The sequence below is a fragment of the Lithobates pipiens genome, unplaced genomic scaffold, assembly GCF_037356315.1.
Source record: "Lithobates pipiens isolate NorthernLeopardFrog02 unplaced genomic scaffold, aLitPip1_a1.2 Scaffold_16, whole genome shotgun sequence".
Lineage (NCBI taxonomy): Eukaryota > Metazoa > Chordata > Amphibia > Anura > Ranidae > Lithobates > Lithobates pipiens.
Window position 1 is genome coordinate 373,779,687 of NW_027507748.1, and position 13,740 is coordinate 373,793,426.

Here is a 13,740-nt window from a genome sequence, read left to right on the forward strand (position 1 = left end):
CTGGCTGGCTGCAATGGGGGACACACACTCTGGCTGGCTGCAATGGGGGACACACACTCTGGCTGGCTGCAATGGGGGACACACACTCTGGCTGGCTGCAATGGGGGACACACACTCTGGCTGGCTGCAATGGGGGACACACACTCTGGCTGGCTGCAATGGGGGACACACACTCTGGCTGGCTGCAATGGGGGACACACACTCTGGCTGGCTGCAATGGGGGACACACACTCTGGCTGGCTGCAATGGGGGACACACACTCTGGCTGGCTGCAATGGGGGACACACACTCTGGCTGGCTGCAATGGGGGACACACACTCTGGCTGGCTGCAATGGGGGACACACACTCTGGCTGGCTGCAATGGGGGACACACACTCTGGCTGGCTGCAATGGGGGACACACACTCTGGCTGGCTGCAATGGGGGACACACACTCTGGCTGGCTGCAATGGGGGACACACACTCTGGCTGGCTGCAATGGGGGACACACACTCTGGCTGGCTGCAATGGGGGACACACACTCTGGCTGGCTGCAATGGGGGACACACACTCTGGCTGGCTGCAATGGGGGACACACACTCTGGCTGGCTGCAATGGGGGACACACACTCTGGCTGGCTGCAATGGGGGACACACACTCTGGCTGGCTGCAATGGGGGACACACACTCTGGCTGGCTGCAATGGGGGACACACACTCTGGCTGGCTGCAATGGGGGACACACACTCTGGCTGGCTGCAATGGGGGACACACACTCTGGCTGGCTGCAATGGGGGACACACACTCTGGCTGGCTGCAATGGGGGACACACACTCTGGCTGGCTGCAATGGGGGACACACACTCTGGCTGGCTGCAATGGGGGACACACACTCTGGCTGGCTGCAATGGGGGACACACACTCTGGCTGGCTGCAATGGGGGACACACACTCTGGCTGGCTGCAATGGGGGACACACACTCTGGCTGGCTGCAATGGGGGACACACACTCTGGCTGGCTGCAATGGGGGACACACACTCTGGCTGGCTGCAATGGGGGACACACACTCCGGCTGGCTGCAATGGGGGACACACACTCCGGCTGGCTGCAATGGGGGACACACACTCCGGCTGGCTGCACTGGGGGGGGGCGGACACTGCCTGTCTGCGCTGGGGGGGGGGGGCGGGGGGCGCTGGCTGCACTGGGGGGCAGGGGGGATGCTGGCTGCACTGGGGACGCTGGCGTGCTGCATTGATCTCCTGTACCATGTCCCCAGTCTCTGGCCGTCTCCTGTATCAAAATATATTTTTTAGCAATATGTTTCAGTATCAGTTTTGGTTTTCGGCCTAGTGTATTTTTCATTTTTGGTATCTGTTTCGGCACCAAAAAAAAAAAAAAAAAAAAACATTCGGTGCACCCCTAGTGATATTGTATTAAAAAAGGGTGCAGAGAAAACAGGAGTTTCTCCTGTATGTAATTTGGCACTTGTCCTGCCTCCCCCTCCTCCAAGGTTGCAGATGGGCATGAATTGGGCTGCATTGATGGCAATGGTGAGTCTGCATTCATGGCCACGGGGGTGCTGCAGGCCACTGACACTTATTTTGCCTCACAGTTTTTTTTTTTTTTTTTTTTTTTGTTTTGTTTTGATATATTTTTTGGGTTTCCCTGGAACCTTCCCTCTTAAAGTAAAGGTGTGTGTTATGTGCCGATAAATAAATATGGTCTCTCCAAATAACACACCCAAGCTCTTTTCACCACACACAGCCACAAAGGCAAGAGAATGCTTGTTGAGCAGTGTATTAGTCCTAGGACGAACACACTTAGACCGAATTTTAATGGTTCAAAGAATGCCAGACAAAATGCAGGCATTCCACCTGCCCGTAAACCGCCTTATTTGTGACATGCCCACCAGGTGGAACTCAACTTTGGGAATGCTGCAGCGGCTATACATGCAGCCGGCGCATACCCGTGCCAGTACGGCACGACGACAGGCTTGGGCCACCTCAGCTTTTTTTCCGCCACCCCAATGGCTGATCATTAAGGGTGCATGCACTGTATTGTCACCATTTGAGGAGGCCACGAGGATGGTGACAGTGCATGCATCAGTGACACAATCCCTGTTGTGTTCCTTCTGGAGCAGACTCGTGTGGCATCATGGACAGGTCACTGGAGGCAGAGCAGCAGGAGGAGAAGGAGGACTGTCTTCCTTTCCTCTCAAGGCCCACTTTATCCAGACACCATCATTCCTATGTCGCAGAACACACAGGAGGAGAGAGGGGAGGAGGATGAGTAGTAGTATTCTGGCACTTTCATAGTCTTTGAGGAAGACGTTTCAATCTGTAAGCGATGCCTTTCCAACCCCCGGATCCTTGGGAGTAGCACATGGCTGGGTGGAGGAAATTGAAGATGCTGTCATCCTGAGTGACCCAGAGGAGTCTGCTTCTCAAGCCTCAGGCAAATTTGAGGCGCATGGGCAACCTCATGCTTCAAAGTCTGCGAAAGGACCCAACAATACGTGGCATAAATGGGAAGGATGATTACTGGTTGGCAACCCTCCTTGACCACCGTTATAAGGGGAAGGTCTCAGAACTAACTTATCCCGTCCCCACAGAGTGCAGAAGATAAAATCTCTTGAGGACACGTTAAAGAGTATTTTATTGAACATTTTTCCTGACTCCAGTAGGTTAGTGTGGTGGAAAATGTTGTTCTGAGGCATTTCGGAATTTAAGTCCTCGGCGCCCAGGGCTGTCAGCTTCCACATCCCATCGGCAGCATCTGCATCACATGGTGGACGATTACCTCCGGTCTAAAACAGAGATGGAGAGCTTTCCAGCTGATGATCCGCTGACTTACTGAGTCTTGAGAATAGACCACTGGCCAGAGCTTGCTCAGTATGCCATTGAGTTGTTGGGCTGCCCTGCATCTAGCGTGCTTTCAGAATGGGCATTCAGTGCTGCAGGAGATTTTGTTACTGATCATAGAATGCGTCTGTCCACAGACTCTGTGGCCCATTTGACTTTTATAAAAATGAATCCGTCCTGGATTACCATCTATGAAGCCCCTGATACCGATATTAGTGATTTAAGTCTCTTTTTGGGATGTGAAATCTCAGCAGGACTTCAAGGCTGCCTAGCTTTGAGGATGTTCAATCATTTCATCTGGAAGAATGTTTTTGATATGTTTCATGGGCACAATTAACACTGTTATGGCAATTTTTATATCTCACTTAAATGACTAACGATACAAGAAAATAAGTGATTAAACCTTTGTCTACATAAGAATAAAAATGAACGATAACAGTGCGAAAAGATAAACAATTACCTTTATTTATACAGAAAAGAAACTTTAGAATAATTAGAACTTATCATATAACTCAAGTGATGTTACAAGTACAGGTTGCTTAGGCTGCCAAGATGATTTAGGTCATATGCTTACAACAAACATACACTTTCAATATATTTATCAATATTTCAAGATAAGTTCTAAGAAATAATTAGAAATAGAAAAGAGACATAATAAGGAGAGAGAGAGGGGGGGGGAGAGAGGGGGGGAGAGAGAGAGAGATACAAGTATACGTTACATGGACTTCCGGTGGTCTGGAATTCAAGAGGGGGCGCTCAGCTAATTCTTTCCCTATTTTATATGCATTCTCGGCCAATCAGCAGATGGAACGCACCATTGGCTCTGAGATGGCATCAACCTCTGACTGGCCGATTCTCAAGTCTACATACTGATTGGTTAATTCTCAAGTCTCCCAGAACCATGCCTAGGTCAGGCCTGAATGACCGGAGCCAGATTGTCTAACAATTTGCTTTTATCATTGAACCCCAAACAGTTCTGACATTAGCATGTTAATGTCCCCTGGTGAGATGCCTCACTGTCTGCACAGATGATTGGGAAAACAGGGAACACCTGGGGACATTTAATGCTTCCCATCAGATAGAAGACACTAAAACTTCTGTATTAAAACCTCTGACAATATTAAGTCCTACATTCAGAATGGTTTCCTTTAAACTCCTTGATATAAATATTATATTTCAAAATCGCCACCACAACACTCAGACAAATTTTTCAGCACCTGTTTGACAGGTGCATATCATTGCAATTTTTTTACAGCAAGGCCAGTTCTCGCTTTCATCAAGAGTGCTTCCTGTAGGGTTACGGTGGGAAGGCACCACCGACACCCAAAGACAAGTTTTTATGCACCCATTCTATCCAAAGTCAAAGTGACACCAGAATGTATCCAAAAAATTTCTAATCTTATTTCCAGTGCACTACATTGTGGCCTCATCATACACAGTGGCTCCCCAGCTGTTGCTTAGCAAAATAAAGGCAGCTTGCAGGGAAACTTTTCTCTTTTTTTGGCTTTTATAAATGCAATTATTACTGCAGCAGATTCTAGACATGGTACTGATCTGCCACTTTACAGGTAGACTAAGGGGACCCCCAGACACTATATAGCAAGGATTTTTCATTTTTATGCTTTCACTTTAAAAATGAAAAAAAATCACTGCTTATTTAAAAATTAGGTTTTTCATAAAAAAAAAAAAAAAATTTGATACATGCCCCCCAGGACAGGACCCGGACCCCTAAAACCATTGTATGCCAGATTACTTGCACATAAGCCTTTAAATGGGTTCTTTGGATTTTTGATGTTCGGGTCCCATTGACATTAATGGGGTTCGTTTATTCGGGTCCAAACTTAGTTTGGGTTCGAACCGAACAGGGGTCCGTTCGGGCCCATCCCTACTCTTGAACAGGAATCCAGTAACCAGAAAGATATACTTTAACGTATGGAAACCCTTTTGTACCTGGTGTAAAGAAACAGGTTGTTTCCACCTTGATCCCCCCCATAATCCTAGAATTCCTTATGTATGGGGTAGAGAGGGGTGTGGCAGTGAACACTCTTTGGGTACAAGTAGCCACACTTTGTTTTCCTTGATGCTAGGTTAGCAAAGGAACCCTTAGTTAAAAGGTTTATGGTGGCCAGAAATAGGGCTACCCAGGTCACAAAAGATGGGTTCCCGCCTTGGGACCTTAACCAGGGTTCTAGAGGCATTATATAGACACCCCTTTGAACCCATAGAGGTTCCTCTTAAGTTTAAAATTTGCCTTCCTGCTGGCAATTACCACAGCTAGAAGGGTAGGTGACCTACAGGGTCTCTCTATTAAAGAACTTTTTTGTTGATCCTGCCAGACAGGATCACCCTCAGACCAGATCCTTTTATATCTGCCCAGGGTGTCAGCAGCCTTTCATAGGATGCAGGTAATAAATCTACCATCCTTTTTTATGACAACCCTAAAAATGAGGGGGAAAAGCGATTCCATTGCTTAGATGTAAGGCAATGCCTCCTCATCTAGAAAGGGTTAATGATTTTTGGGACAGGCGTGCCCAACCTTTTGAAAAACGAGGGCCACTTAAGCAACTTGGTAACCAGTCGTGGGCCACAAGGAGCAAAGCAGGTGGAGGACAGGTCTGTGCAGAGCTTACACGGACACGGCCCCCTCTACTGTAGGTGTCCTCCGATCCACCCTGACGGAAGGGGATTGATCCCCTTCTGTTATATATAATTTTTTTTTTTTTTTTTTTTTGTAAATCAGATTGGAGGTAAGCGGGTGTAAAAGGACACAAATCTGTTTACATCTGCCGTTTCACAGAGGTGAACGGAGGGTCTGATTTGAGTTGTACTGATTGTGTGAAACTGGCCTTTCACACTAATGCAGCGCAGTGCACGTGTCTTTCTGTGGATTTGCTACACTTTGCCATAGACTTCTATTATAGCCTGCAGGTGTGGTGCACTTTCTGAAGGCTCACCAAACCTGCGGGTAATAACAAAACCTGCGGATCCGTTTGAAAGCAGCCCAGTAACCACTGCGCAGACATGCCCATATATACACTGCAATTTTAGTAATAAACTGACCTTTAATAAGTCTTCCATTCAGGTATCACCTGCTGTTGCTGTCCCTGGCAGAGTGCATTTGGTATCACTCCGCCTGTGGCAAGAGACAGCGCTATACAGGAAGCATCAACTTATGCAGCTCTGCTCCACAGCTGCTTGGTTTGCCAGCTTGCTTTAACAACACAGATGCTCTGGGATGACGTACCTGCAACCAAATATCTGGGCTTGCCAATCTGCCATTCCACAGAAGGAGGTCACAGGACACATCAGAGGGCTCCATGGGCCACATGTGGCCCCCGGGTCACTGGTTGGGCAGCCCTGTTTTAGTAGATCCAATCACCTCTTAATCCTTTGTTTATTTTTTTTGACCAAGGAAGGGACTTCAGGCCTCAAAATCCTCAGTCTCTAGGTGGATAAGGCAGGCCATTTCTGTATCACACGAAAGCTCAGGTATCCCTGCACCATCAAAATTGAAAGCACACTTAACTAAAACCCTCGCAACCTCCTGGGCCAAAGAAAGCAAGAGCCTCCTGGGAACAAATTCGTAACGCAGCCACCTGGTCCAGCCAAGACACCTTCCTGAAGCTCTGCCAAGTGGAGGTCCTTTCGCAACAAGACCTAGCCCTCGGTCGAAAGGTGCTACAGGCAGCAGCCACATCCGTTAGGTAGGCCTACGGTTTACTTGATTATCCTTTTCGTGTTGCCATCCTGGAAGGTGAGGTGAGAAAACCAATGGTTACTTGCTGATAACGGTATTTCTATGAACCTCCAAGGATGGCAGGCCTACTTCATGCCCTGTTAAGGATGGAGGAAAGGGTGTATATACAATAGGTGGTAAGTGCCTAAGTGTCTAAAGAGCCTTTGTAAAGTAATTCTCCAACCGATTCACAACAAATGAGGGACAAGCGGGAAGATGGGGCCTTTTTAACAGCTGTGAACTGATTGTGTTTCCTGTAGGGAGTTGCCTATCGTCTCTCATGTGTTACAATCCTGGAAGATTCGAAGAAATACCGTTATCAGTAAGTAACCATTGATTATCTTGGGGATTTTTCAGAGAATATGGAATGATAACACAAACTTTACTTTCACTCATGGTTGTTATCCATCAACTGTGTTTACTCTTTTTTTAAATCAGGATGCCAACAGAAACTACCCAAATGACCCTGATCAAAAGTTTACATACTATATATCGCCCCCTTTAACATCAATGACTGCTTGAAGTCTTTTGTGGATGAGGCTCTTTATTTTTTCAGATGGTAAACAGCCATTCCTCTTGGCAAAAAGCCACCAGTTCCTGTAAATACTTTGGGCTGTCTTGCATGAACTGCACGTTTTTGAGATCTCCCCAGAGTGGCTCAATGATATTGACGTCAGACTGAGATGGCCACTCCAGAATCTTCACTTTATTCTGCTGTAGCCAATGACAGGTCGACTTGGCTTTGTTTTGGATCATTGTCATTTTGGAATGTCCAGGTACGTCCCATGTGCAGCCTCCTAACTGATGAATGCAAATGTTCCTCCAGTATTTTTTCCATAACATACTGCATTCATCTTGCTATCAATTATGACCAAATTTCCTGTGCCTTTGTAGCTCGCACATCCCCAAAACATCAGTGATCCACCTCTGTACCTTTTCATCATAGGCCTTCTTGACTCCTCTTCAAATGTAGCATTTATGGCTGTGTCTAAAAAGCTCAATTTTGGTATCATCACTCCAAATTACTTTGTGCTCGAAGGTTCGAGGCTTGTTTCTGTGCTGTTTGGCGTATTGTAAGCGGGATACTTTGTGGCATTTGCGTAGTAATGGCTTTCCTCTGGCAACTCGATCATGCAGCCCACCTTTAAGTGCCTCCGTATTGTGCATCTTGAAACGGCCACACCACATGCTTTCAGAGAATCCTGTATTTCACCTGAAATTATTTGTGGGTTTTTCTTTGCATCTCAAACAATTTTCGTGGCAGTTGGGACTGAAATTTTAGTTGGTTGACCGTGGTTTGGTTTGGTTTCAACCGAACCCCTCATTTTCCACTTTTTGATTAGTTTGAACACTGCTGATTGGGATGCTCAATTCCTTGGATATTCTTATATCCCTTTCCAATTTCTCCATGACTCAGAATCCAGAAACGTCAGTGCAGCACTGGATGAAACGTGCAAGGGTCTGTCAGGAGTCCAGAAACTCATTGACCTTTTATACCCACACACTAATTGCAAACAAACAGATCACTGATGATGGTTACCTTTTTAATAGCGATTCAAACCCCATTGTGTGTGTGTGTGTGTGTGTGTGTGTGTGTGTGTTTTTATAAGGCCAAAATCATCAGGGTATGTAAACGTTTGATCAGGGTCATTTGGGTAGTTTCTTTTGTCATTCTGATTTTAGAAAGAGAGTAAACACAGTTGATAATAAATGGCTTCAGCCGAACACTAACCATGATTGAAAAAATTTGTTTTTCTTATTCATAGTCTGAAAAATGGCCAAGAAATCCTAAATTCTGCCAGGATATGTAAGCTTATGAGCACAACTGTATGATCCATGCTTAGACATGAATATGCATGAATAGAGGAAGGCGGGGAAGTATGTGATCGGATTATGGCCATAAATGCATCGATAGGCCGAATATAGCTCACGTTCCCCTGAAACAAATCCCTCCAAAAAAGGTTTAAAGGAGATCGCCTTATTTAGACCCGGAAATGAGGTGACATTTAGTCTGAAGATCCAACACTGTTCGTGTTTACAGTAGTATTTTATTTCAGTCCCCCATCTATCATCATTCCGGTGTGCACTCTATCCAGTATCAAAAATTGACACCTGGAAAAGTGCCACCATGGAATTTTTCCTGCTGGTTAGAGAAGTGGGAAATTATTCTTAATTGATTCATATCCGCTTTCGGGGTTTTGGTTTTGTATATCAATTCCTGCCATGTTTTTGTCGTCGCTCTTTGAGTACCCACTTGCTTGGAGTCTATTCTTGAGTGTATCTGCTTCCTTAAATCTATCATCATTACAACAGTTACATCTAATGCGAAATTACTGGCCAAAAGGAATGGATTTAACTAGATTATGAGGATGAAAGCTGCTGGCATGTAGGTTTTCTATACAGTCTGCTGGGTAGAAGACCATCCTTGTCTTTATGGATTTGTACGTCCAGGAACATCTTGTCTGTATCATGAGACATGCTGAAGGTAAGCTTAAATGTATTTAACTGCTGCACAAAAGTCTATAACAACTCATGAGGGCCACTCCATACCATAAAGATATCTATATTACGAAACCAAAGGACCACATGGTCCAGGAAGAGGGCTAGATCCTCCGAGATGTTAATCATCTGTTCCCACTCCCATAGGTACAGATTGGCATAGGATGGGGCACAGCATGTCCCCATCACTACGCCCTGTATCTGGAGAAGTGGGAACCATTGTAATCAAAATGGGATTAGGTGGCTCTGAACTAGAGCTGCACGATCGTACATAGAATCACAATCCACCCCCCGATCGCCATGCCTGGATTGCTTCTTCTGCTGCTGCTGCTGCTGCTGCTGCTTCTTCTGCTGCTGCTTCTTCTGCTGCTGCTGCTTCTGCTGCTGCTGCTTCTGCTGCTGCTGCTGCTTCTGCTGCTGCTTCTGCTGCTGCTGCTGCTTCTGCTGCTGCTGCTGCTGCTGCTGCTGCTTCTGCTGCTGCTGCTTCTTCTGCTTCTTCTTCTGCTTCTTCTTCTTCTGCTTCTTCATGTAGCCTGGACAGGAGGAGAAGCCTTCAGAAACCAGCATGGAACTGATGGTGCTGATATCAGAACTGACATCAGGAACTTACGTCAGTTGTTGGCAGGGCAGAGCGATGCGCTGCGTGGATGCCTGTGCAAGGGCGGAACCACACTGTCGCTTAGTCGGAGAGCTGGGAAACACTCAGTGACTGCGCAGTGTGCACACTGTGTGATGGAGACACTTCACAGAAGCAGGCTTTAGGTAATACTAACTTGGCAATTACATTTTAAGGAATATGGGGTGTGGTGGCTGAGGGGTGATTGCTCAGGCCCTTTGTATATAACGGATAGGCGTAAAGTTCAACAGTCAGCAGATGCTAAAGTGCTTAAAGGCATAAAACATCCTATAATGTGACATATGGTAAAAACAAGATGTACAAAAAACAATGACTTGACATCTACCTTCACAGATAAATTTTTTTTTTTATTATTTTAAAAAAATAAAATGTTATGGTAAGTTTTTAAAATGTCCAAAAGTTTGGTCACTATACCAAAGTGTCCATATTTTGAATTTTTTTTTTTTTTTTTTAAGTGTAATGTTTTTTTGTTTAGGTTTACAATCTTTAATGTATTTGTACTGTATTTGTCAGTTTTCATTATTAGTGTTTTGGTGCTTACTGCTCTACTAGAATTTTATTCTTCTTTTTTTTTTTTTTTTTTTTTTTAGGTGGATTCCTCTCAGATGCTGGCTGGTACAGTGATGCTGAGAAAGTGTTTCTCTCTTGTTTGCAGCTGTGCACGCTTCACAATGAAATGCTGCATTGGTTTCGAGCAGTGGAATGTTGTGTCAGGTAAGTAAGGTTCGCATCTACAGGTGAAACAGAATGTTTGCGCATTTGGGGCAGCCCACTTGTTTCAGTGGGCTGCCCTACATGCTTGAAACGTAGAAAATAAGTCCCTGACCCTTATCTAAAAATGTGGCACAACAAACCACATGGTGCTGGTGCATCGCAAAACGTCAGTTAGCAGATGCGTGGGGTGCCATTAACAATAGCACAACCACAGGTCTGCTGAAGGGCAGCGTGTTTCTGTGCATGACATTCCTGACATGCAGTAGTGTGAACCTAACCTTAAAGGATAAGTTTACCTTTCAAGAGAAATTAATCAATGCGCACAGGGAGGAGATTTAAGATTACTGGTAGCAGGAGCTGGAACATGTTGCATGTTCCACCCCAAATCTGGGTGGAGCATTTAACTTGTTCCAAAAAGTTGAACTTGGCTTTTTAAGGCAGGGTTGTCGAACCTTTTGACCTTCCTGGGCCACATTGGAAGAAGAGGAATTGTCTTGGGCCACACAAAAAAACACTAAAGCCAGCCATAGACAGTTCGAGTCTTGGCCAGTTCAGCAGGAGCCAGCTGAAATCCGAACTATGCATGGGTAGGTTGAATGTACCCAAGTTGATCAATTGATCAACTTGGGTAAAACCAGCCTGCTGGATTTTACTTGCGAATATCACTAGTGGCTGTTATGGCCACAAGCAATAATTGCTGCGTTCTCCTGGTGGGGATGGCTTCCCCCACTGGGAGAAAGCAATGGCTCGGCAGGAGGGATTCCCCTGTCAACATTGTCTGTCGACACATGGTTGCAGGAAAGAAATTCACTCAGTCTATTGCTGGCCTAACAATAATGAAAAGCTAATGTGTAGAAAAAGTTGGGCAATCAAAACGTAACCAAAAAAAGTTGGAACTATCTATCGCTCAATCTCTATCCGCAACTTTTCTTTTTTTTTTTTTTTTTTTTTTTTGTTTTCTTTTGCAATGTGGAAGCCATGCTAAAACTAAAAACATAATGGGTAAAGGGATTGAATTTCAACTATTTATATGGGCTGGAGCTGCCAACTGTTGGCAAATGCATGAACGGTTTGTAAAATCTGTGATTTTTATATCTGTCCATGAATGTCCGTTACAGACATGCATGGAATCCTGGATTTTACAAACTGTCCTTTAAGTTAATGACTGTTGGTGACCCCTGTATCTGCTGTGTGGGGAGGTTGTGGGCAGCGGACTTTGACACACAACTGAAACTTGAGGGTGGGGGAGCAGCCCCTCCCCAGCACTGCCCTATATACAGCCATACGGCACTTACCTGGCAGGAGTCCCTGCATTCGCTGCTGTCGGTGCGGTTACGAACAGGGCAGCCTAGACATCCCTCCAGATGTGCCTTTGCCTGGTTTTTCATTGTTGACAGCTGCTATGCTTGCATGGCATCCCTGGCGCCTCTCTGTACATGCATGTGCCTAGCTTGTCTGTCGACCACTGTGGCTTCTATGCTTGAACAGTGTCCCTCTAGACATGGCTACTGGGGCCATGGGTTGGACACCTCTCCTTTTTAATGTTTGGGAAAATTGTATTTTAACTATGGTAACTATATAATTTTTGTTTTTCGTTTCTTAGGTTGCTGCATGTACGCAATGGCAACTGTAAATACCATTTAGGAGAAGAAACTTTTAAGCAAGCTCAGAGTTACATGGATAAGCTGGCAAAACATGGACAACATGCAAACAAAGCTGCTCTTTATGGAGAGTTGTGTGCACTGCTCTTTGCTAAAAGTCATTATGATGAGGTAGTGTGATTTGTTTTTAAATATATTTGATCAGTAAGCGTGTGTGTATGTGTATGTATGTGTGTGTGTGTGTGTGTGTGTATATGTATGTTATATATATATATATATATATAATTTGTTTGTTTGCCCTTGGCTAGTTAAAGAGGAGCTCCAGTCTCCTGTTTAAAAAAAAAAGTTGGTAGCTGCTAACTTTAAAAAAAAGCCTTTTGCTTATTCCATGATCCTGCGATGTGCTCACCCCAGCCGGTTTCACCTGCTGTCGTCTTTCCTCGGCACCAGCATCTTAACTTTGGGTACCTGGCTGTGACAGCTTGCAGCTTCACAGCCGGGTGCACATGCTCGAGCAGCGCTGTGCATTGTGAATGGCCTCCAGTCTTCTGGAACCTGTCGCATGTCCCCTAAGACTGCTGGGAGGGAAGAGAACTTCCGATCACTTAGGTGGTCGGAGTGGAAGTTGGTACCTATCAAAATTGGGTGCTTGCTCCTCCCCCCCCACACACACACGCACACGCGCGCTTTAAGCTCCTTTAGTAAATTGCATTTCAACTCTAAATTCAGCAATATACATGCCAAAAACGAGTCTTTTGCTATTGCCATCTGAAATTTACGTTAAAGATTACTTTGACTCAACATTTTGTATTCCTGATATTGGCCTGTTGTACCATGTACTTGTATGAGAAAGTATACTGTTTTTTGTATTGCTTCTTTTTGTGCGATTTCACTGGTGTTCCTGCCAGTAACTTTTGCTTTCCTATGAAGCAATGACTACACTAAGCATGAGATCACAACATAGTCAGTTTTCTGGCTGTGCTGAGAACCCAGCCTACTCTCCTCCAGTGATTAAACTTGTGCTTGCCATGCTGAAAATTTGGCAGCAGGCACCCTGTTTTCTTTTATAGCTTGACTGTTCCCTCTGTCACCTGAATCAGTATTATTACACAGGTTTATTGTCCAGTGTTTAAACATATATTGAAAATACAATTCCAGCAGTGTTTTTTTGTATTTGAATCTCTTATCAGGCTTATAAATGGTGCATAGAAGCTATGAAGGAAATCACCAGTGGCCTGCCAGTGAAAGTGATTGTTGATGTTTTGAGGCAAGCATCCAAGGTATGTACAGCATCATTGACAGACTTGCCCTACTGAATAACGCAGTCTGAAGTTTTAAGCAGGAAAAAAGTTCATATCCAAAGATTGGAAGTATGAAGAAGGTGATTCGGTGGCCTGGGATTTTTAATGGGCACCAAGAACAAACCACTGAATTTAAAATTCACAATATATTTTTTAATACAATTAGGACAATATTCTGCAACACATTAAAAGAAAATGTACATAGATTGTTACTACAGTGTCTCACAAAAGTGGGTACACCCCTCACATTTTTATTATCTTTTCATGTGACAACACTGATGAAATGACACTTTGCTACATACAATGTAAAGTAGTGAGTGTACAGCTTGTTTAACAGTGTAAATTTACTGTCCCCTCAAAATAACACACAGCCATTAATGTCTAAACCACTGGCAACAAAAGTGAGTACGCCCCT

The 13,740-nt window shown here is 44.8% G+C and overlaps 1 protein-coding gene across 1 annotated transcript in view; it reads left to right on the forward strand.

Moving 5' to 3' along the window:
• The window catches only part of APPBP2 (amyloid beta precursor protein binding protein 2), an 83,889-nt gene that overhangs the window by 47,567 nt on the left and 22,582 nt on the right, over nt 1–13,740 (forward strand). Inside the window, exons 4-6 of the mRNA XM_077484467.1 lie at nt 10,300–10,423; nt 12,027–12,195; nt 13,215–13,304. Coding sequence (XP_077340593.1) covers nt 10,300–10,423; nt 12,027–12,195; nt 13,215–13,304 — 383 coding nt within the window. The remainder of the gene's footprint in view (nt 1–10,299; nt 10,424–12,026; nt 12,196–13,214; nt 13,305–13,740) is intronic.